This window comes from Panthera pardus, unplaced genomic scaffold (assembly GCF_024362965.1).
Source record: "Panthera pardus isolate Hobbes unplaced genomic scaffold, ASM2436296v1 HiC_scaffold_8, whole genome shotgun sequence".
In the NCBI taxonomy this organism is placed as follows: Eukaryota; Metazoa; Chordata; class Mammalia; order Carnivora; family Felidae; genus Panthera; species Panthera pardus.
This window is the reverse complement of record NW_026527013.1, coordinates 18,267,451-18,291,939: the sequence shown is the minus strand read 5'-3', so window position 1 is coordinate 18,291,939 and position 24,489 is coordinate 18,267,451. Positions and strand designations below refer to the sequence as shown.

At 52.9% G+C, this 24,489-nt stretch overlaps 2 protein-coding genes across 5 annotated transcripts in view; both read right to left on the bottom strand.

Annotated features, from left to right (window-relative positions):
• Positions 1–39: 39 nt before the first annotated feature.
• On the bottom strand, positions 40–14,402 carry P4HTM (prolyl 4-hydroxylase, transmembrane). Of its 2 annotated transcripts, none has more exons than XM_019416761.2 (9): positions 13,920–14,402; positions 13,636–13,717; positions 5,436–5,626; positions 4,479–4,575; positions 2,907–3,069; positions 2,142–2,327; positions 1,332–1,422; positions 1,003–1,126; positions 40–484 (listed from the first exon to the last, which is right to left on the bottom strand). In XM_019416761.2, exons 1-9 carry the CDS (start codon positions 14,247–14,249, stop codon positions 264–266), a joined length of 1,485 nt encoding a protein of 494 aa, XP_019272306.1. In that variant the 5' UTR covers positions 14,250–14,402; the 3' UTR covers positions 40–263. The 2 variants fall into 2 exon arrangements, with proteins under 2 accessions (XP_019272306.1, XP_053753183.1); XM_053897208.1 differs by having other exon boundaries at positions 5,502–5,626.
• A 3,677-nt stretch (positions 14,403–18,079) lies between these two features.
• The window catches only part of ARIH2 (ariadne RBR E3 ubiquitin protein ligase 2), a 48,909-nt gene continuing 42,499 nt past the window's right edge, over positions 18,080–24,489 (bottom strand). For all 3 annotated transcript variants that reach the window (XM_019416762.2, XM_019416763.2, XM_019416767.2), the window contains 5 exons: positions 23,511–23,662; positions 22,785–22,928; positions 22,076–22,144; positions 20,673–20,756; positions 18,080–20,453 (listed from right to left, as the gene is read on the bottom strand). In XM_019416762.2, the coding sequence (XP_019272307.1) occupies positions 20,382–20,453; positions 20,673–20,756; positions 22,076–22,144; positions 22,785–22,928; positions 23,511–23,662 (521 nt within the window). In that variant the 3' untranslated portion in view covers positions 18,080–20,381. The remainder of the gene's footprint in view (positions 20,454–20,672; positions 20,757–22,075; positions 22,145–22,784; positions 22,929–23,510; positions 23,663–24,489) is intronic.

The following is a 24,489-nucleotide window of genomic DNA, read 5'->3' as shown; positions in this document are numbered from 1 at the left end:
CTCCCCCGGCCCGACCCGCCGCTTCGGGGGCCCAGCGGCTCAAAGCCGTGTGGTTTTATTTTAGGGGGCAGCATGGGTCTGTACACAATAAATAACACGAATGTAGGAACTGTGCCCTAGTCGCGGCTGGAGGCAGGAATGGGGCAAGACATCAGCCAGGCCTTTGGCCTGCATCTGGACAGGGGAAAGGCGGGTCTCACCCCCAACCCCCCCGTCTGGGGCGGCGGGCAGCCTGTGGCTGGGGGCTGGGGCCAACACTCCCCTCAGAGCTCCACACGCGCGTCGCGGTAGGCCCGATCCAGGGCCCACTCTGGCTGCGCATCAGTGCCACCTTCGCGGGCCAGGCGCGCCATCTCCTGCTGGAATAGCGCCTGCCGCGCCCTGCTGGGGTCCACATTGATCCAGTTGTTGGCGATCCACTTAGTGCCACGTGTGACCAGGCAGCCCCCATGCAGCGAGTAGTCGTCCACGTCGCCCACCCAACCTAGGAGAGGTGGATGGTATGAGCAAGGGAGGCAACCGAAGGGACTCTAGGCTGAGCTAACCTGAGCTTGACCTTATGCAGGCCAAGGGCATGACAAGGGTGGGCCCAGCTGTACACATCTTAGGTGGTTAAATCTGGCCCCAAGGTGTCCTTGGGGACTCAGCATCTCTTTCCAACCAATACCTTGACAATACTCTTTCTTGACAATACCACTGGTCTTCTGAAACCAGCTTTCTTACTGCCAGGCCTGTCCACAGCCTGGGTTGGTGACAGACCTGTGTCCCCAGCCCCAGTGAGCTGGAAGGCTGGAGCATCAGGGAATCAATCACAGGGTTCAAGATAACCTAGGAGGCTGCACAGGTGCAGGCCACTGAAGTCACTAAGGATGATCTTTGGGAGGCACTAGGGGCAGAAAACCATTTGTAGGGGTGCTAGAAACATCCCACCAAGGTGGCAGTCTGGGCTGGATAAAGGGAAGTTTCCTTCAAGGCATGCTTGGCCTGGCCACAGGCCCTCACCTTGCCCATCAGGCAGGTAGTTGTACCAGAAGACTGCTGTGCCCTGCCGGGGCTTGACCCGCAGGTTCCCCTTGTCACAGTGCCTCCGAGTGTCACGGAGATCAACGTCATCTTGAATCAGACTCTGTGGACAGCAGGATGGTAAGGTTTTCAAACTTGCCCCCACTGCGAAAAGCCAAGGCCAGGCAGCCAAAAGTGGCCAGAGGGAAACCAGTCAGATGTGCCCAGGGGTTCACTTGGGCCCCTCATCCCAGGTCTGGAAGGTTATATACTATGATTGCCCAAGAACCTGCCATCCCACCAGAGTTAACAGCCTGGTTGGCCCTTACCATTTCATCGTAGGTTCTGTTGTCTGCTACAGGGAAGACAGTCTCGCCCCCACCGGTGACGTTGTTCAAATAAAACAGCACTGTCATGTAGCTGTAAGGCAGGGGGCCCGTTGAGCAGGTCCCCAGCTGTGGGCACTCCCAGGAGCTTACCTGTGGGCAGGATAAGCTGCCCAGGTTCCCAAGGGCCAGAGGGGCAGGCTGGGATCAGTGACAACACTGCAGGTCAGTGCCAAGACCCTAGCCTGTTACTCCTCCCACAAACCATCTCTTTCTGTGTGTCACAATGTTTTGTGTGGCCAACATCACAGGTGCACTTAGCTAAATTACGTGGCTGGCTGGGAAAGGTAGGCTAGCAGAAGCAGTGTGACCATGCAGAAGGGCTGGTGGGGAGTACAAAGGGCTGACCCAGAGCAGCCACATGAAGAGAAGAGACCCGCCTCCCTGCCTTAGCAGAGGAGGGGGACAAAGCTTCAAAGGGAGAAGCTGAGGCCTCCAGCAATGGAGGCAGAATCAAGACCCCGGGGATGGGGGTTAAAAAAAAAAGCCAGAAATCCAGCCTTTCCCCTTACCTCAGAGTTCTGGGGAAATTTTTCAGTGTCTGTGCATACCTTAGTCTGGCCACTGAGACAAGATGGCCACCCCTTTCCTGCCACTTGGTAAACAAACTAGGGCAAGAGATGGGGTATCCTCAGCCAGGATGCTCCCATGTTCTCCTGGCCCTGGGGGCATGCCCATAGGGCAGAACTGTGTTTATGTCATGGGAGTGTCTAGTCTGGGAGTTGAAGGCCACCCCAGGTGGGAGGTACTTGCCGGCAGGAGGTCTCGAATGGTACAGACTCATTGGCTACCAACTTAGTATGGGAGCAGATGGTCTCTGGGTACACAGGTCCGCTGTCCACATGGGCATGGTAGTGGCCTCCCTCGCCATACCGTACAACCTGCAGCGGCTCGCTGAGCTCCACGATCTCAGGTGACAGGCGGGTGAGGCGTAGCACCCTGGTAGGCAGTAGGAATTCGGCTGGGTAATCTCATGCAAGGCAGCACCCTGAAGGAGCTGGACCCCCAGAATGCCACAAGCTCTGCCCCTGCCCACCTCCCCTGGAAGCCCCTTAGGCCACCCTAGACTGGCCCTGTAAGAGCAGGAAGGGGTTACCCATGAACCCTTCTCCCTGGATGCCAGAGACCTCGCTGGGTGAGAAAGATGAGATTTCCACCAAGTTGCGGGGGGGGGGGGTGGGGGGGGGGGGGGTGGGGGGGGTCACTCCCTCCAGGAAGGAGGTTCCTTATCTAAAACCCCTGGCTGCTCAGGAGCAGGGGGTCCTGTAGACGGAGGTAAGAAGTCATTTTTCTAATTAGCAAAAAACAAATATTCCAATCTATCTCTAATCCCAAATGTCTATTGTTTGCCCACAATTAGGGCTAATTTGCCTTTGTTAATTGCCTTTTTAATGGGTCCCAATCCTGGTCTAATGAATAGAACTTAATCCTGAGTTGGCTAATCAAGTCTGTCCTCTAGGCCCCAGCCAAGGACTTCTGTGAGGGCCCCACATGGCTTTCTCCTGCTCCAGGGCTCACCTCTGGCGGATGGAGCGCATGACGTGGTGGGCACCTTCACCCTGGTAGAGCCACGTGTGGTGGCTGTTCCGCACCAGCTCACTGGATGCTGCCTTGTGGCTCCTCATGTACTTGTGGAAGTCTCGAAGGTCCATGTCAGCGAACTCCTGCAGGCTCAGCACTCCTGCACAGGGCCCCCACCATCATGCCCCCCAAGCCCATGTGAGGAAGCCACAGTGGCAGGCTTTACCATCCTACCTACCCCTGGCCTCAGGCACTGGGGGACCATGTGTACCTGTCCCCCAACCTGGACTCTTGGGTAAGATGAACCTTCTGTCACATCAGGCCCTATAGGAAGACCTAGGGAAATTCATTTCCTCAGTTTAAACCCTGATTTGGTCCCCCAAAGGACCTAACCCCTACTAGATTGGCCACAGCAGGGTGGTCAAAGGAAGCGTGAACCATATGGCCAGGACCTTAGGCCAAGCACTGCCCTTGGCTGGCCTCCAGCGTGGCTCTAAAGCACATGGTGGCTACCCTCTGGTCCTGTAGAGGGTGAAGAAAGACAGCAGTCAGGGCTGGGTTCTGTCCAGGGCCTTCCACGCTGTAGGGTTTAAGCTGGGGCTGGTCCCCAGGAGTTCCCTTATGACCTCAGGTCCCATCCTGAGTGGAAGATATCTATCTGGCCAGTCCTGTCTGCTGGGTTACCAGTCTACCTCAACAAAGAAAGCCAGGCCGCTCTCCCAAGTAAGAACACTCTTTCCCTGTTCCTGTCCAACCCACAAAACAGGAAATCCAACCTTTGGGGGTTCTGGAAGAGTAGCTGATGTCTGCTCCATGTAATCCTGGCTAACCCAAGAAAGAAACCTTCTACTGTTTGACCCAGGTATCTCTGAGGGTGAGGAACACTTAAGGCCTGTGGGCCTGTTACCGGCTCTGTACATAGGGATGGTAGCACCATGGTGCCCCTCCAGCCACAGGTCTTGGCCAGATCCTTCACTCTGGGTTCACCAGCCACAGGGCCATTCTTCCAAGTCCTGTTTCACTGTTGTATCTTCCCCATTCTGTCCAGAACTTGGGCATGTGAATGATGACTACACCTCAGAAATATCCTGAGGATTATTACCAAAGAGGGGGTGGGGCACTTGTATGACAGCTCCCCTACCCAAACCACCCCCAGAAGTTAGCATGACTCTAGGCAGGCAAGAGGAAAGCAAGCAAGATCTCAGACCAGAGAGGGTGGCTTCTGGGGAAGACCTCACGCTTGGCTGAAAAGAGGAAGATGGAGCAGGGTGAACAGCCAAGCTCAAGCTGGTCTCACTGCCCTGTTCCTAATGTGCCCACTCTGCCCTCTGCCAGCCAAGCAAGCCCCCTCCTGTACCCCAGTCTCTGCCTGTTGAGGTCAAAATGGCCTCCAAGAATGTCCCTCTAGACTGTCATCAAGAGGAGTGGGATGACCCAGCCCAGGAGTGAGGGCAAGGCTGGATCCTCACCTCATCATCTCTGGCTACTCTAGAAGGTGGGTATAGAGGCCACCTGGCTGTGGGGGCAGGAGGCTCACAGAGACAGAACTGTGGCGAGGTATGGGCTCACCATCACCATCAGGGTCAGCCTTGATCGCAGAGTACATCTCCTGAATGTTCTCTGGAGTCATCCACCGTCCATTTCCCAGGCGAGTCTGGGCCAGGACCTAAAGCACAAGATGGTCCCTCAGTGGAGTGGCCCCAATGATGGAGAGCCCCTAGAGCATAGACAGTCACCCAGTTCTTGCTGTAAAGGTTAAGGGTTCAGGTGATGGGGTATGGGTGAGGACACAGAACAGAGCCTGAGGTCCCTGAGCTGAAGGGATGGTAGGCAGAAAGGCCCACAGGCATCTGGGGAGGAGGCCAGGAAGATAGTTAAGAGGCCTGCAGGCCATAGGCATTCCTGCCCCTGTTGGGACTGTGGCCTCCATGGGGAGCACCGTCAGCTGGTTGGGGGCAGAGTGAAGGACAGCACTGTATCCCACTCAGATACCCGAGGTGAGGTGGGGAGGCCAAGGCCTGAGTGCAAACAGAGAACAGACACCAAGGGGAGGGCTGGCCACAGCATGACCACTAAGCTCGTCAAAGAAGCCCAGGCTCAGTGAGGCATTCTCTGGATAGGCAAGGGACCACATACCCTGCCAAGACCTCTGTCAGAAGCCTGGTGTGAGTGAGGGGCATGTAAAAGAGAGATGCAGACTTCTGGCTACCTCAGAGCTGCCACCCCTCCACCATGGGTTTTGTGGGGACCCCAGCCGTGGCAGCAAGGAATCCAGATCACAGATGGTGCACCACCCAGGAACTGTGGCAATAAAGGTCATCACCCCCAGGGGGATTCTCCTGCCATCTTCTGGGGTTCCCAGGGCAGCCAGGGGCTCTCCAGTGAAGGAGGGGGCCTCTGGAACTGAGCATGCCCAAGCTGATCTGAGGTGGCACCTGACTCTCAGGGCCAGGGCTGAGCAGGCCACCAGAAAGACAATTCAGGGCGCTCCCACCCTGTGTCTATTCCAGACCCCAGGATCCCAACCTCGCGGAGCTGCAGGCGACCGTCATGGTTCTGGTCCAACAGCCGGAAGAGGTCCAGCTGGCTGACCTGCATTGTGCCCATTGCCTCCTCGTATTCTTCAGTGGGCAGAATCTGGCTGCGCTGTAGCCCCTTCATCTGGGCCAGGTGGATGATGAGCCGACACTCTTCATCACTCAGGAAGCCAGGGATTTCTGCCAGGAGAGGAGGTGGGTGAAGCCAAGGGCTGAGCCCAGGCAGTGATGCAACCAGTACCTTCTCTGCAGAGTTTCTAGGGTACTCTCTGTCCCCTGGTGGTCACCACGTCAGGACCTCACACACCCCTTTACCTCTACTCTGGACTCTGACCCCAAGATTGAGTTGTCCTGCAAAGGTTGGCCAGCATTTGGAACGTGGGGCTTCTTTCTTTGATGCTGAGAGAACACACGTCCCAGAGGAGTCTTGGAAAGCTCGCCAGAGCTAAGCTGGATAGGGGTTAACCCACCTTGCAGTGGGACTGAAGGCCAGAGGGTTGACCTCCACTTCTTATTTGGTATATATTTAAAAGTGGATGATGGTGGCTGGGTTTTGCTTTCAATTTTGCTTTTCAGAATTGTTCAAATAAAAACAAAGTGTAAAACATTCAGTGCTGTAGGCCAGTCCTTGCCCTCTATTCTGCACAAGTCTTCTGCCCAGGGCTGAGATGCCCAGTGCTGGCACATCAGTGGTGGTGGTGGGGGTCACTCAGGTCTTTGACAGATGCTCTGGGAAGACGTCTGGGTGTCCTTTGCTTTGGGAACAAGTGTACACTGAATGTCATGCCTCTAAGCCCGAGTAAAAGCCAGTCAGGCCTGGCTGGATGCCACCACACCAGCCTCACAAGCAGCTTGGATGAGCTGGAAAGTGAGCCTCACACCTGGGGGTCCCACACCCCAATGTCCCCACGCACTTTTAGGAGCCACGTTCCCTCATTCCTGGGAAAGAAGACTTCCTTAGATGGGGACCAAGAGGCCACCAAGAGGTGGAGGCAGGGCCACACCATCACAGTGACCCCTCAGGACTGCAGCGTGGTCTACCACTTCTTTGGGTTACACTCCCAGCATGAAGTTCCGGTCATTGCCAAGAGGAAGGAAAATGGCTGCTCAGAGCCAGGACTAAAATGATTTTTAGTGGTTATCACAGCAGATCACATTTAGGTGGTATAGACTCTGTACCCTGTCCTAATCACATCGTCAACTCCCTAATCCCTATACTCATCCTAGAAAAAAGGGCCCCATCAGTTTGCCTTCCTATTCATGACGCACGGCAAGTACAGAGACATCAGCAACTTGCTTAGGGCCACCCAGGCTGTTGCACTCCAGAGTCCATGCTCACAACCACATTCAGCTTCCATGGGTAGGTTACCCAGATGTGATGACACTAAAGGCAGGACAAAGGCCCCCCACTCTGGCTTGCTTGACCCCTCAACCCAGTAAACCCAGAAAGGGTATGAGCCATCCACTGGGGAGGCAGGGGTAGCACTGGACAATGGATGACACCAAACTGCTAGTCAACAGTCACCTCCTGATAGTTTAAACAATAAACAAACAAGAAAAGTAAACCAGAAAAAGAAAAGAAAACACAGGCCCAGGTTTCTTCAGTTTATTAAGTGCTGGTAATCCGTAGACCCAAAGGAGATGCCACCAACCTCTACAGTCCCCTGCAGTGTGCTAATCAAATGCAAATGGCTCAGGCCAGCACACTGGGGCCTAAGCAGATGGGTCCCAGCACCTAGGAGGCTGCACAAACACAGCCTCCTGGGGTGTGCATGCAGCCCTATAAAGCCCTCAACCTCAACTCATTGAGACCAAGGCAGACAGAGCAGGTGATGGATCAAAGGCTGTGGCTGTTTGTGGCACTGGTGGTGATGTGGGGTGACAGTGGGGTAGGGGCTCCCTGGGTCCCCACACGGTGCATGCCTATTCCCCAAGCCATGGCGCTGTGCCATGACATTGGCTACACAGAGATGCGGCTGCCCAACTTGCTGGATCATGACACGGCAACTGAGGCTGTCCAGCAGTCAGTCAGCTGGTTGCCCCTGCTGGCCAGGGAGTGCCACCCTGATGCCCGCCTCTTCCTCTGCTCCCTTTTTGCCCCTGTGTGCCTTGACAGGTAGGGCAGGGGCTCCTAGGTGAGGGTGGATGGGGGGCCTTTCCTCTGCCAGGGTCTGTTCACTAACCACTGCTGGATACCTATCCATGCTAGGTGCTGGTAGGGGTGGGGAGGGAAATGAAGATGAAGGATTGTTTTGTCAGGGTGTTCCTGGCACAGGGGAGCAGGTGCCTATGGGACAGAGGAGACATAGGTAAGGGACCATCGATGGTGAGCACCTCTGGACCCATGAATCCTCAAGGGCTCTTGAACATCAACAAGGTATGACAAGTGGGTAGGCTGTTTTTGGCTGGGGGGCGGGGCAGAAGCCCCTCTCCAGTGGGTGTGGAAACTCTGCCCAAGAGATCCCAGCAAGAGACGGAGCCACATCTCATCTGGGGGCCTTTTCTCCCAGAGTCCAGAGATGGCAAGGCTGATTCCTCTTCCCCAGCCTAACCTATCCCGTGAACGGCTCCCTCAGTTCCTTCTTTGCAGAGTGAGGGACCTTCCCAGAGCCTCAGGGTGACCACGCCAGTAGCAGCAAGAATGAGCTCTTTCAGAATCCAATGATCAGGCCTCTGAGCTCTTTGCCAACCCCAGCCTCGACCAGAAGCGGCAGTCTCCTGCAGGCCTTTCAGGACAAGAGGGAGGGCTCTGCTTTCTCCCTCCGAAATGGGGGAGTGAAGGCCCCCAGTGCAGGGTCCTTCGCATACAACCCTCTCCCCGTCAGTGGACTTCCGCCATGGCTGGAGGGGGGCGGGGTGCGCTGGAAAGCGGGATAGTGGCCCGAGCCACGCGAGCACCACGCGAGGACGGTGGGGGATGTAAGACCTAAACGCTGGGAGGAGGTTGCGGGGCTGAGGGCTGTTGCCAGGTGACCAGGTGTCGTTGCCCAGCAACCGTGGAGTCACTGGCTGTACCTCTGCACTGGGACGGGACAGGAGCTCCAGCCCAGGGGCCAGGAAGTCCTGAGCGCCCGGCCACCCGATACTTCCCCTCCCCCCACCTCCGCAGGCTCATCTACCCGTGCCGCAGTCTGTGTGAGGCCGTGCAGGCCAGCTGTGCGCCCATCATGGCCTGCTACGGCTACCCCTGGCCCGCCATCCTGCACTGCGGCCGCTTCCCCACCGGGCACAGCCTCTGCGTCGCGGCTGTCTCCGTAGGCTCCCGCCTGGGCCGCCCACGTGAGTCCCCACGCGGCCCCCAGGCCATGTCCACGGGCAGCGCCCCACCCTTCCAAGCCGCTCCCCGCAGGGCCAGGTACACGGGTCTCTCTGGTAGGGAAGACAGGGACTGGCCATAGCAGCAGGTCTCAGAAAGGGTGAAGATCGAGGGGCCCATGGGAAGGCTCCCCCAGCCCGCGCTGACGGCCCTTCCCCCACTCTCGGCTGGCGGCTGGCGGAGCCTCACTCGGCCCCTCCCCCCCTCCCCCCAGTGCCGCGCGCCAGCTGCAGGGACTGCGAGTTGCAGGACGCCCGCTCATCCAACGAGGTTCTGGACGCGCTCTGTGCCAGCGACTTTGGTGAGCCCATCCCTAGCGTCCAGTACTCCTTACACCCACCTTACAACTGCCTCCATCCCAGCTCCCAGCTTGGATAAGACAGATGAAAGAGGGGACACTTAAATGCTATACCTGGTTAAAGCTACAAAATAAATGCCTTTAATAAGCTTGGCATTGCTAAAACAACACACCAAACAAATCTGCCTAGGAGAGTGGCCGCCAGGACTTCAGCCCTTCCCTAGGATCCTGATTAAGGGTAGAGCATCACAAGAGGGTGTGGGTCACTAGGTGGTGGGGGGTGGGGGGTTATTCTTAGAAGCCCTGCACATCACCCCACTCCTCCGGTCCCATTCAGCAGTGAAGGTCAGGCTCTCCCGATGCAACGGCTCGTCCTTTGGCCTCTGAGACTGCAACCTGGACTCCGGGCTAGAGGTGCTGAAGGCAGGCCCACTGCCTGCTGTGGAACTGGCGCCTATTCTGCGTCGCTGGCTGCAGCTGGATGCCACATGCATGCACAACCTCTTGCGAGGAAGGCATGCTGGGACCTACGTGCTAAGCGGGGAGGTGCAGGGCCATCGGTTGCTGGTAACCACAGCCTACGCCTGGAGCCAAGGTCACAGAAATCTGCAGTTGGCGGTGCGCAGGTGGCACCATCACCAGTGCCTAGAATAGGAGTTAATGCAGGAAGAGCCTGGGACTTTGTAGCCACAGCCTCAGCAGCAGCCATACAAACCATGTCCTGCCCTGGCTGGACATACATAAAACCCTCTATCTGCTGCCCTTCATGGATACTTATAGACCAGCCCCAGGAACAGCCCAAGCAGGGCATAAACCCTTCTATGATCAACGCTAAAGGGCCCCTTCCTGAGCTATAGTGCTCTGCCCAGACATGAAGGAGGCTTGCTCCCTGGCAGCTGTGTGTGCTGGGTAGGCAAGACCACCTTTCTGTCCCAGGCCTGGGATGACAGCCTGGCTAATGCCCACAAGCCCCAGCAGCCCAATCTATTTCAGGGCAGGTGCAAAGCCTCAGGCTTTGCTCATTCTGGGCAGGATGCTACTTGTCAAGCCACACACAGACTGCCCCAAGCGGTAGGCCCATGCAAAAGCACAGGGGGTGGAGAGAGGTCCATGCAGAAAATTGTATTAAGCTGCTTACAAATCTGAACTTATATGCACACAAAAAGTTCTTCCCCTATTTCTGGGCCTCCAGTGTTTGTCAAGAACACAGTGGTCTTAAGTAACTGCCTAATTGTTTTCTTGAACTGACTTGGAAATCCTATGATAAAGCAGTCATGGTTTTAAGATAAATTGTTTTGTGTACTGGTGTTAAGTTACTCATTTACCTTAAATAGTAAGAAAATGGGCTAAAGCTCTTGTTGGCCTTCTGAAAGTGCCCCCTGCTGCTCTTGAAGGGAGTGCCGAATCCGGGGGCACCTGCCAGGGTGGTGGGAAGTCACTTCAAGCAAGCAGATAGGTGCTGGTCTGGCTGAGTGCCCAGTAAATCCCTCCAGCCAGCCAATAAGGACCAGCAATAGACACGACTCTGGCTCCTGGCTACACAGCCAGCACAAATCAGGCCTCCTCTGCATGCAGCTCATCTTTAGGGGCAGAGGCATGAAAATGACAAATAAATACAGAAAATAGTCTCCAATGATGCCAAGCGCTGAGAAGAAAACCAAGCAGGCTGATGTAAGAGCATCTCGGAACCTCTTAAGACCAGTTTGAGGTCAAGGGAGGTATCTGAGGAGGGGATGTATGCGTAGAGGCCCAATGGAGCTGAAGCCATCCTCTTTGTGGGAAGAGCTAGATGTGAGCTTTCTGGTAGTGAGCCTAGCACAAAGGCCCCAAGGCAGCATGAGCTTGGGGACAGCAGTGAGTGAGTGAGGGGGCAGCAGAAGATGAGGGTACCAAATGAAACTTAGAAGTGAAGTGGGAATCTTGGAGACTTTTAAGGAAGGGGGTGGTAAGATCGATCTGTTCAAACACAGAATGAGGGTGGGGTGGGATGGAAGGAGAAGTGAGCCACATGAAAGAAGGCAGTGTCCCCAGAGAGATGACAATGACTCAAAACTGGGACACCTCCCTTCTGAACGGAACAGGATGAAGTCCTCAGCTGACTTCCAGTAGTCCAAATCTTTGCAAAATGCCTACCACAGTCAAGTAGGTATTACGGCAAGAACTCAGGGTGGGGCCTTTGTGGCCTGGTCCCGCTTGCCCCATGTCTCTAGGGATAAAGGTGGGAAACAGGAAATGTCTCCCAAAGGGAGAGACTGGTGGTTGCATGGGGTCTTCCCCATGAAATGGTGGGGCTCCCTCCCATGCAGGTGGAGGCACCCTGGGGCAGAACCCAACCCCCTTGCCCCAGCTTACATTATGAACACCCACCCCTTGAACCCTGGCATCTTGGGTCCCTGAGGTTGAAGGTCACAGGTCTGGAGCCAAGAGCAGCAGGGCAGAGGTGACAGAACCCACAGCAGGCCCATTCTCCTTAGGCCCTCCTGCCTTTTTAGGGTGACAGTAGATGACTAAACAGGCACAGAAGACAGACACTCCTCCTTGAGATGAGGCTTCATTCTTTGGGTTCATCCAACACCACGCATTCAGGAACTCCTCCTCCTCTCACACCCTCTCCCCTGTGCTTTTCCTGCCTCACAAGTGGACTTCCTGTAATCACTAATCTCTTCTTCATGTGGCTCACCTCGTTTCACCAAGGAGCAAGCCTCAGGGTAAAACCTGGGACACCGTCCACCAGCGGACTCAAAGGCAATGTAAGAGTTTGAGAAAATGGGGGCCACAGCCCTTTGTGATTTGCGGATACACAGACCCATCGGATGGCTTAACCAGGACCAGCTGACCTTTTGTCACATCTCTCCTGCTTCCTGCAATTTATGGGGTTTGGGTTTCTCATTCTCAGCTTTGTAAGGCTTTGATGCAACAGCTGCATGTTAGGGGGTGAGGGGTACGGTTATGGCCTCATGGCTCATCTGAATTAAGTGTCTACATGTCCCAAGAAGGCTGACGGGAGACAGTACAACCCCTTCAGATGTGTCTGTTCATGGCAGTGTAGCAGTAAAAGGGTGAGTGTTGTTCCCTTTGCCTGGATCACCTTTTCCTGACAGCCACCTGCCTTGATCCCACAGCTCCTACAAGTCTGCAGGGAGGCCTACCTTGGCCTCCTTGGCCTCTATTAAGAGTTTCATTCAACCCCAGTTGAAATTCTGCCTTATTTGTCTGCAGTCGTGTATCACCATCTGACACGCCATATATACTTGCTTGTTTATTTACTGTCTTCTTTTTCAAATGTCAGCTTCAGATGTGTGTTGTTGTTGTTGTTTTCCTCCTATTTTGTTCAATGCTGTGTTCTCAGCCTTAAAATAGTGTTTGGCATAGACTTCATCGGTTATGCAGTAGTAATAATAACAGTAACAACCTTCTAGGGTCCTTCCCAGAACAGGACCGACATTACCTATTTCCCCTCACACAGCATGCATGTGAAATCATTCTCAAAGGCCTAAGTATAATTCTCAACCACGGCCCTCTGCCCCAGGGGTAATGGCATGTGCTCAGATGCTCTGCTTTGGTCCCCAGCCCCCTTCTTAAAGCCCCTTACCCACACCATCCCACAGCAGGCAGGAATGGCCCCAAGTCTGTGGTAAGTGTGTCACTGAGACTGAGTACCTAGGGTTGGGTGGGCAAACCTATCCTGGGCAAGGTCATGGTTCTGGGGAACCCCACCTTGTTGACACTGGTGGTCTCTGAAGGACTTCTGAATCTTCTCAGCCAGAATGTTGGCTTTAGAGTATGGGCCCTGGAGACAGGCTGCCTGGGTTCTAATCCTAGCTTCATCCCTGAACTAGCTGTATGAGCCTGACCAAGCAACCACAGCTCTCTGTGCTTCACTTTCTCACCCAGTAACCTGAGGGTGGGATCCACACTCATCTCACCGAGGGGGTGTAAGAATGAAATGAAACGATCACGTGAAGCCTAGCACATAACCAGAGCTCGGAAAATGTGAGCTTATGATGCTGCTTCCAAATGAGGCCACCCTAGAAGGTTTTGCCTACAACTCCATCCTAAGAACCCCAAGGTGCTGGTAGCTAAGGCTGGTGGTCCAGGAGGGCAGGTTTGGGGGCACTGACATTCACATTGGACAGAGTGCTTTTCATCAGCCCACAGGGCCCACTTTGGGAGTGAGAGTCTTCCTCAGAGGCCCTGAGATCAGCTAGGACCTGGTTATTAGTCTCTCCCACGCTCCCCCATTCTAGAATATGACAGAATTAATGATGGCAGGGAGTGTCCAAAGACAGTTTCAATGAAATGTTTAGACAATGGCCTCAGGGTCACATTGCCCAGCCCTGTGATGGAAGGATCAGCTGTAGAGTAGGGGTCAGAGAGGGGAGTGTGGAAAGGTCACCCTGTACAACCCTATTATGGAGGTGGGGGCGGGTACTGCACTTTGGGAAACCTTTGGGTGGAAAAAGAGCTACTCTGAAGCAGCCATTTTCAAAACAGAAGTCACGTGGTCAAAACAAGCCTCCAGGCACCCCCAAACCGCAGCCCCTGGCCCTTCCCAGGAGCGCCCGGCGAACTTACCAAAGAGCAGCGGCTTGAGGCTGAGTGTTCGGATGAAGTGATCCCTGTCCGCGACCAGCTGGACTTTACGTTCGTGCCCCACCTAAGGGAAAGGGGCACTGCGGGCAGCTCGGGCCCCAGGCCGCAACGCCCGAGGAAAGTACAGGCGCCCGGGGCCCCGAGCGCGACGAGCGGGGTTCGCGCGGGGCAGACGCAGGGAGCAACGTGGAGGTCGTGGGCTGGGCGGCGGCTGTCACGGGCTCGGCCGTGCAGGGCCTGGAGCGTAGCGAGGCGGGGGTCCTCACCTTGATGCCCTCCAGCCGGGTGAGGGGACCCAGGGTTGGCGCGGGCCCGGGGCCCTGGGAGCGGCGCTGGGGCCCGGGGTCGCTGCTCTCGTCGCCGTTGCTGTAGTGCACGAAGAGGAGCAGCGCCAGCACGTTGCCCAGGTACAGGTGCACGAACACCATCAGCACCAGGAAGTAGGCGCGCGAGCAGATGCCGCGGGGCTTGCACAGCGGCCGGACCGGTGCGTCCTCGCAGTCGTCCAGCCCGGCCGCGGCCCCGGCCCGCTCGCGTTCAGGCGGTGCCCACTTCGGACTCGCGGCCTCTGGCCTCGGGGCCGCCGCCGCCGCCATGGCGCCCAGGTCGCGCGCACGTCCAGAGGAGGGGCCGCGGGGATGCCCGCGCCGTGCAGCGCCGTCGCCCGGACAACCGCCGCGGAGCCCGCGCGCGCCGCGGTCTCTAGGAGACGGTGCCCTGGGATGCTGCGCCAGCCATAACAGCCCCCGCCCGCCCCCGCGCCGCCCCCACGCCGCCCTATTTCTCCCTGAGCCGTGCTCGGTCTCCTTTGCGCCCTGGACCCGGCCCACCTGGGAGTTTCTCTTCCCGGGCTGGATTATCGTCAGGAGGAGATAATCACTACCCAGGGTAGAAGCCGATCGCCCCCCGCTCCCAATGGAGATGCGGACAAGAGCAGCACTGTTAAAGGAAACCCCATTAGAAGTTTCTCCGTCCCCTGGTTAAGATGCGCTTCCCTCTTTCTGGAAATGTATGGTCTGCGTTTTCTCATTCCGGGGAGTAGGGTGGCAGCGAGGAGACGGTGCCAAAAGATGACTCAATAATGCGGCGGTTTGGGGGCGCCAAGGAGGCCGATGACTGCGCATGTGATGGCGTAGGATCCACAGATTTAGGCACTGATGCTCGCCAGCGTAGGAGGCCAAGAACGCCTTGGAAGTCCACTCTGTCAGTCTGGACCTCACACAGAAACATAGCAGTAAGGGCTTAAGAAGCTGCCTCATGATGGGGTGCCTAGGTGGCTCAGTGGGTTAAGCGGCTGACTCCCGATTTCAGCTCAGGTCATGATCTCATGATTGGTGGGATTGCATGGAGCCCTGCATTGGGCTCTGCCCTGACAGGGAGCCTGCTTGGGATTCTCTCTGCCCCTCCCCCATGCGTGCACCCTCTTTCTGTAAATAAATTAACTTAAAAAAAAAAAAAAGAAGCTGCTTGATGCCACATACACGCGTAGACTGTGGAATCTGGTCTGGAGTGGTCAGAGAGGGCTTCTGAAGAAGTCCTGACACCAGGAAGCTCAAACCCTGAACAGTAAGTAACGTGCAGCAATGCAAGCAGGTACTCAGGTGCACAGGAACATTCCTTGCCTCAAACCTGGCACAGGTGAAGACGGAGAAAGGGACTTTTCTATAATTGAGACACCATCACCTCAGAGGAAGATTAAACTCAGATTATCACCAGGTATGGAGATGGGAGGACATACCAGTGCCCAAGTGCCAAAGCCTAGGCATTTTCATGTTCCCTGCTCTTCTAGGACTGGGTTATTCTCAGGCAGAGATGCACATGCCCCAGAACAGAAGCCGACATGCAGACAAGAGCAACACCACTGAGGCAAGTCCCACTAGTGGCTTCTCTCTACTCTGTTAATACACCCCCTCTCCCTATTTCCTTCTAGAAAAGTGGAGTCTGTATTTTCTGGTGTCTCCAGTAGAGCGGGCCGGGGGCTTGAGTGGCCACCTCTTTCTCTCAGAGATTTTACACACAACAGAAGGTTTCACCAGTGCTCAAGCACATGGGTGCATCTCATCCAGCCACCCTCAGGGACCATTTTGTCAATCTCCTTAGGATACTACAGAGAAACACTGCTCAACCAAAGGAGACATTCTGGACATTTCTAAGAGGGGAAGAGGGCCAGGTGGTAATGGGAACTGTTACGGCTCAATGGCTCGGCCAAAGTTGGGATGCTGACCAAACACCACCACTGGTCCAGCATCCCGTTTCAGATGGAGTGGGAACTGACAGTTCTGTGGGTAACCAGGTAAGCCTGGACTCCCTGTGCATGGAGGTGAAGACAGAGGCAGTAAGGGCCTGGCCCTGCTCCCTGAAACGAATTCTAAAAATAAGTAAATAAATACTAGAATGGTCACAAAAGAAATATTTCTGATTCAGAAGGAAGAAAACTCTATTACCAACTTCAAAGTGTCCAGATTTCCTGCAGCTTGTCTTTACTCCAGTTAGGTCAGAAGTCTCTCAACTTCCACGTACACAGAACAATTGAAAACAAAATTTCCCCCCAATTGTATTAATCTTCTAAATTCTTTAATGTGAAAAACAACAACCGAGTCACAGTTTTACCAAGGATGTCATCATTTTCTGGTACCCATGAATGAACGTTGAGACCATTTCCTCTTTAGCCTTTTAATACCTATAATTAGATCACCTCAAAATCTTCATACTGCTCATTTTTTTCTGAACCATTCTCCTATATTCCTATCTCCTGTCTCCTGTCTCCAAGTGAGTTATGCCCACTGCCATGCACAGCTCCTTCTTTAACTCATCACCAGAAAACAGAAGGCAAGCAAGCCTGTTGGAGCTCAGTGGAAGGGGAAGGGGGATAGGAGAGGATGCTCATTGCTTATTTCTGCTCCACCTGCTGTTGGTTGTGGGAATTTCACAACCATGATATAAGCTAACTTCTTGGCCTTTTAAAACCCATGTTCCTTTTGGCACCTAAGGGCCATAAGGTCTCCCTCCCTCCCTTCCTCCTTTCTTTTTAATGTTATATTCTGAGAGAGTGAGTGGGGGAGGGGCAGAGAGAGATGGAAACAGAATCCAAAGCAGGCTCCAGGCTCTGAGCTGCCAGCACTAAGCCTGATGTGGGGCTCAAACCCAAGAGCTGTGAGATCACGACCTGAGCCGAAGTTGGACGCTCAACAGACTGAACAACCCAGGTGCCCCTCTTTCTTTTTTTAAGTAGGTTCCAAACCCAACGTGAGGCCTGAACTCATGATCCTGAGATAAGCATCGCATCCTCTACCGACTGAGCCAGCCAGGTGCCCCATTTTTAAATTTATTATTTTTAAAAGGACCATAAGGTTTCTCACTGCTCAGGCTGGCTCACCTTAAGAGGGTGGATGTCCTGGGGCGCCTGGGTGTCTCAGAGGACTAAATGGGCTATGTGCTCAGTAACCCTTAAGTGTGATTATCTTGTAGGGACAGAAACTGGCCTAACAAGCCAAAGCCAATAGCTGTGTCCTCAGTACCCAAAACAGGGCAGAGACAATGCTGATTGTTGCATGAACCCTGGAGACTTACGTGGAAAATCCCTCCTCTAGCCAGAATGTGTTAGCTCTTGTTCTCTTTTAAGATCTCTAATGGTATAGTGATCAATTCCATCCGTGTCCCGCATGTTCTGGAGGCTCTGAGAGGGTAAAACCCATGGATCTTTTGCTCACCACTGTATGCCCAGTACCGTGCATGGGGCGTGGTGCATCCGAGGCCCAGGGATGAGCAGCTGTGGCGTTCAGACTGGCAGGGTCTAGGGCCTCTCTGGCCTTGCCTGCCCTCTGCATGCTGCCCACAGCTTTGGAGCCTTCACCCCTGAGCTATCACTGAAGTTGCTGCCACTCTTCCCACCACAAGCATGGACCCACTCGATCAGAACCCAAACTCCATTTCCTGTCCTCAATCCTTGGGATTAAACTCTGTGCACTCAGGTTTCTGTCTAGGGTCCTCTCTTTGTAACCCCAGAGCCCCTGTGAAGGCACAACACCCCCGCCATACTGTATAACCCTAGGCTTCCCCATCTGCTTTGCAGGGACCCAGGGGGTCTTCTGGATGAGGGGCTCAGGGCCTCAGCAGCAGCTGTGGGGCATTCCCACTGGTAGTCTGCTACAATCCCAGGATCTGTGTGTGGTGGGGGGAGTGGTATGACTTGCAACCCAGGGAGGGAGAGGAGAGCAAAAACTGCCAGGATATTCCACTTCCCTCTGGATGCCCTCTCGCCAGCAAGCCAGAGAAGGCAGAACAGAGGCCAGTGGGTTCTTCCCAGCTCTCTAGAGGACAGAGCTGATCAGCAGGAAGACCCCCATTTGGTTGGCGCTCACTGGCCAGAATCCCCTGGGGTATTGGCTCAGGTTACTTACATCCTTGGAAGAAAGACCCTACACAGTTTTATAATCAGAAACTTTCAGTTTATTTTGAATAAACCACTCAACATTGAGCAGATGACATTGCCTCAATTTTTTCTTTGAAGAAAACAAAGATATAAGGTAAATTCATGAAAACACTGTGCCTTCCTTTATCTTCCATCCTTTGTAGGGCAGAAAAATTCTGCCTGATCTTTCTCATCTTCCTGATGATGTTAGCAAAGGACAGCTACTGGGGACACAAAAGGAAGCTCTCCACAGGTCAAGGGCTGCAGGCTACTGTCTGGGCACAGAACCTCCTACAGCTCTAGTGGTTGGGGGCCACAGCTGGGACAAGTGCACTACGTGGCAGCCGTGCAGTCCAAACAATGCCCAGGGATGCCCAGGGTGTGACTTAAGGCGCAGAGCTGCAACACAGGTCCTGTGCCATGGTGGTGACACGGAAAGGACTTGGTAAGAGAGGTAAAGGCTCCAGACGCCAGGATCTTCCACGTGTCAATGCAGCATTGACACCCACCCCGAGGTCCTGGGAGCAGGCATGTTCCTCCTTCAGTGAGCTCCCCACTGTTTCAATTCTGGGCTCATTTGCTGCCCTCCTAGCCTGTTTTCCCACTCCACCCCACAGTTCCTCCCTTGTAGGTGACAGAAAGAGATAGGACCTGACAGGAAGAGAGGGAGCCTGTAGCCAGCTGTGTACCCCATGATCCCAAGAGTCACAGCTGTCTTCTATCTTCAAGAGTGATTCAGTTTACAGCTAACATGATACCTGGGAAATTGCTGACCAAGGTGAAAATGTTTGAATATCAAAGAACTTCCAAAATAATATTTTCACAGATCTCCCAAGCAACTCTTCTAGGAGGTTAAGGAGGCCCTGTCGAGTATGGACAGCCTCAGAGGGGAGGCAGTGAACAAAGTCACAGAAACCCCAGGAATCACAAAAGTAACTTTTAAAAGGCCCATAGGACCAGGCTCAGGACAGGCAGGACACCACACAAACCACCTGTTCCTTTGTACTCTACTGTGCAAAAGCTGGCCTTCTCCCCTGACCAGCCCTTCTAGCATCATAGCTGAGACTACAAACCAAGGACTCTCCTGGCCTCAAGACTCCCAGACCCCAGAGATGGTGTCCTCCAACAGCTAAACCCAGGCAAGTGGGAGAGCACCCAACCCTCCAGAGCAGCCACAGAACACACTCCAGATAACATAAAAACCATGTGTGCAAACAAGGCCCCTGAGGCAGGAATACCAGTGCCCTTGGGAGGGCCATGCTGAACTCTGACCCTGAAGTTCACCAGAGAACAGTGTAGCAGGACAGTGTCAGGTTGTGAATGGCCATCTGTGAACCTGGTTAGTTACACCACCAGAACACTGGCACAAAAGAAGGGACCAAGGTAAAACAAATTTATTTGGGGGAATAATTCCCTTTAAAAGTAGATCTCTATCTTTAGGAGACAAAATGAAACAACTGTGCTGAACTCACATCCCCTGGTCTGGAGGGCCACAAGCTCACCTATACTTTGCTGTGGGCTGGTCTCAGTAGCCAGACCCAGGTAAACCTGGAAGAAAGATGAGCTCACAGACACATAGTGCCATCAGACAATGACACCCTGTGACAAGGCCCTTTTCTGTATTATCTCCTCACTGCAAGGTGAGGCAGGTGCATCCAACCACTAAAAGGCCTCTAAGGACCAGGCAGAAGGCATGATGTGATTCTCTGCGCTCCATGCCCATCACACAGGCCAACTCCATTCCCCACCATCTGCCACCCACGTTCTTCCCTTGGGACACCAGCTGTGGCCAGACACATGAGAATCCAAAAACAGAGACCCCTGGGGCCCTCTTACAGTAGACATTCTGAGGCAGTGGGGGCAGGCAGCAAATGTTATATTCTAAGTAAAATAGCTAGAGGGTAAAACACTCCATTGCCAATTTATTTTTAAAAAGGGTTCTGTGTAATTCTATGGTTTGCTTTTTTTTTTTTTTTTGTATAATTATACAACTTTTGAAAATTACATAAGTTGTAATGATCTAATACTATTAATAGTCATTCAGAAAAAACTTTCCCTCCCTCCCAACAACCATCCAGGGGGAATTAAAAGTCCTGAAAAGAGGCCAATTCAACATGGCCTCTACCCTGGTAAAAACAAAAAGCAAAAAGATGAGAAGAAAACAGAAGTGGACTAAGAGGTGTGCGGCCAGTGTCTCTCAGGAGTGGGGCCCTGGCTGTTGCCTGGGGTCGTGAAAGGCAGAGCCTGCAGCATGCAGTACGGCAGCCAGGAGGCCTCGCAGCCACATCTTCCTCACTCCAGCATGCCCGTGTCCCACCTAGGTGTCATGGAAATCCTTCAGCAGGGTTCTCCTCCGCTGCTCTGCTATGTGCATCTGGTTCTCTAAGTCCTGCAGCAGGAAAGCAAGATGGTGCTCGCACGGCCGTCCCACGCAGGGAGCAGCCAAAGCCATGTCCACCATGTCAGGGGCTATGAGGAGTCAAAGGTTCTGCCCTCCCCACCCTTCTCAGCAGCAGCTTCTGGGCCTCATGCTAACAACCCTGTCACTTTTAACACGGCAGTCCTCCCTGGCCTGCAACAGAAGGACCAACAAGAGGGCAGCACTTACCCCTCTGTCATAGCTGTCTGCGCGCTCCACTTTCCATGACAGGTTTTCGATCTCAGCCTCCAGCTGAGCCTGCTGGTATTCAAACTGTATGGGCAGAGCAGGAGGGTCAAAAGGAGAGGGGCTGCAGCCGGGGCGGGGCCTGCAGATGGAGGGGCAGACGCAGCACCTCAGGCTCGCAAGAGCTACCGACAACCCTGACACTGTCCTCAGCGAGCAGAGTTAGTTCCTGGAGCCAGAGCCAGAACCCGATCAAAAGGCTACCTGAGGAGCACAGCCAAGTGGCAAGGCTACACTCACCCTCTACCCCAAAAGACAGGGGGAAAATTTAAGCCACTGAAAAGAATGCTCCCAACATACAGGGAAACAGATGTTGCAGAAGCAAATCACAATGGATCTTCACAGACATGGCGTTCACAGAATCTTTCAGTTTTTCAGCTTTTCAAGTCTTAAAAATACTCAAACCATCTGACTTAGTAATTGTATACCCATTGTACAATTATACACAAAATGTTCCTCAATGTCTTATTTGTAATAATGAAAGTCAGAAACAATAAATGCCCAAATGATGGTATGACCATATAACAAATCATTTATCCTATTATTAAAACCGGTATTTACCAGCCTGGTAAATAATGACAACTGCAACAATAAGCAGTTATAACAATTGAATGCGACATATATAATTAACATTAAATAGATAAAAATAATTCTAAAAGGCTGAAAAATGCTAACAGTGGCCATTTCCTTCTGGTGGGATTATGGACGATGCAAATGTTTTTCTATGTTTTCCAACATTTAAATAAATGTGAATTACTTTATAATTGGGGGAAATAACCCATATCTAAGATACAGAATTAAAGATGTAAAAGAGTCCACTATAATTCAGAGACATGCATGCTGGAGATCCTCCCAGGCATGGGTGCTGGCCTTCCAAGTGACCACAGAACTTTTTAGCCAATTGCCCTATAAATATAGCTGTTCAGGGGCTTTGACATATCTACCTTACTATTACACAGAATGCCAGGGCATGCAGTCTATTTAAAGATGCCTAGAGGAGAAGTGAACTTCAAAAACTGACAGTTTTTAGGGGATGAATCACTGGAATCTACTCCTGAAATCATTATTGCACTATATGCTAACTAACTTGGATATAAATAAATAAATAAATAAATAAATAAATAAATAAATGAAATAAAATAAAATAAATAAAATAAAATAAAATAAAATAAAATAAAATAAAATAAAATAAAATAAAATAAATATATATATATATTTAAAAAAACTGACAGTTTTGTTCTGCCCTCCCAATAGCTAGAGTCTGGTCCCCACTCTCCTGGAAAGTGCTAGTAGACAAGGGCACCTGTGAAGCTAAGAGGGCAGAGCAGAGGACTGCCTGGCCTTACCAATTTCTTCCTGGGTCCAGACTCCATGTAGTACGCGTATGGGTAAGTGTACTGCAGGGTGTATCGGCACTGCAATAGGAGAGAGAGAAGGCACCTGTGCCTGTGAACCTAACCCACATGCATCTCAGGCAGCTCCCTCAATTCTTACCCTACCATGCGAGTTAGCCTGGCCCTGGCCCTGGCCCTGGCCCTGTAGGTGTGGGCCCAAAAGAAATGAGGCCGAGCTAAATCACGGATTAATTGGGAGATAACATGGGAAAAGCTGAAACAAAAATGGTCACAGAAGAACCCACAGTTGCTTTTTTAAACTCTGATTTATTACCAGCAGCTGCCTCAAAGGCTCTTCCCTCGAGTCAGACATCAGAGTCCACACACACAATCTCTTAGCTCCCTCTGAGTGATGTGTGGATGGGACAAAAGAAGAAAAGAGTTTGAGTTCTCCCTAAGGAGAACTAGAAAAGGGCTTGCAGTTCCTTCCCTGGGGTAGAGGCAGTGGAATCCTCTTCTTGGAAGTGCCCCTCACTGCCTGCAGCAGGCTGGGTCCTCAGGGGACACAGCCCAAGGAAACATGGGCCCATAAGCAGAAGCGTGCAGAGCTGTACACAGCACTGCGTTCCCTTGCCCCATACAATGTCTCCCATCCTCAGAGGTTTGGGCCTGACAGAGACAGGCGCTGGACCAGGGATCAGAAGAGTGAGGCAGTACACACCTTAGCCAAGAGCTTGGCAGCATTCTGTAGGTACTGCCAGTCGATCCATGTCCCCAGATTATTCATGACCCTCTCCTGAATCTTTTCATGAATCCGCTGGTACGTCTGTGCCTCCAGCTGCAAGCTCTTGTTGTGGTTTTCCCACTACAGGGTACAGAGAAAGGAGAAAAGAGCAGAAGTCCACACAGAAGTTCAGAATGGCTGACACCTTGGTTGGCACAGGATGGCCACAGCTTCATCTAACTTATGGGGACTGTGTGTCCTTGAGAGTGCAGGAGGAGGACTTCTTCAGTCCACACTACTAACCCTGTCTGCCTGCCAGATCACCCTACCCTCTAGGGCAATAGGGCTCCAACCCTGAAGACTAAACAAGGCTAGGTACCCATTGGTCTACTGTGCTTAGATACCAAATGTGCCATGCTTGTGGGCTTCTGAAGAGTCTTCCTGGGAAGAACTGCCCTCTAAATCTGATTAAGATGATAGTGGATGGAAAAGACTGATGGTCCCCTCATTGTCCTTCAGCCATCATTCAAAGAGCTTGTTGGTCTTGGCTGCTCTCTGGAACCTGAAAGCCACATTTATGGAGGTATCACTCAGGTCCACTGAAGGAGCTCCATTCCCTGACTTACGTGTGCACATACCAGTACACCAGTCACTGGGAATTCTACCTCAGAAGGCCAACTGGAAGAAGCCCAACCCCGAGGAGCAGCTGCAGAAGATGCCTACCCTCTCAAAGTAAAACAAGTACTTCTTGAGGGCCTCCCTGGCCTGGGCTTGCTGGCTCTGGTTGACAATGTCGGGGTTCTCCTTGTACCGACTGCACTCATAGTACTCGCTGCCATGGGTCTTCCAATCTCCTAGACACATCCAGCAGAAGTCTGCGAAGGATGGAGAAAGAGGCATTTACACCCACAAGATAAGATCACATTCCTCCAGAGGCACAGGCAAAGCAGTAGGACAGACAGATCCTGTGAGGGGAGTGGGGTGGGGTTGTCACCTGACCAGAACTTCCCAAGGGTACCGTTTTCCAGATGGAATGTGCACATCTCCTCTCTGTCACATCCCACTGTCCCTGTAGCCTTTTCTTGTTGATATGAACAGTAGCCAGAGGAACCTCTCAGTTCCATGAGCACATAAGCTTGGTGCCTTTTTAACCCAACACAGGTAGATGCTGACTGTACAAGACCACTAGTATGCTGTGTCAATGCCACTGGGAAGCAGAAACTTGTCCAATGAGGCCCATCTGTTCGTCCAGAACACGTATTTCCCTCCTGACTACCTCCACCCTCGTAACACCCGTCCTAAGAAGATTTTGTACATGAAGCTGGGAATAAAGGCTTTCCCCTATTCTGTCATTATTTAAAAAAGAACATTTCTATAAAACCAACAGCTACCCAATAGTTCATATTCAGAATTATAAGTCTGCTTCTACACTAAGGAAGCAAAGAGGGAAAAATAAAGATCTACTATACATCCAACAATTACCATCTCATGGAGAGGAGCCAACCAGTCTGTCACATGGCCAAAACCTGATCTATAACCTATCTCTGCCAAAGACACCGACAGTGGGTAAACTCTGTTTTACCAGGATTCAAGTTGGCTCACTGACTTACCAAAAAGACCTCTTATAAAAACGTGGAGGAGCTAAAGCCAAACCCAGAGACCTAGAGGTTGTTCGCTTCCCTTCTCCTGGAAGCCCTCACCA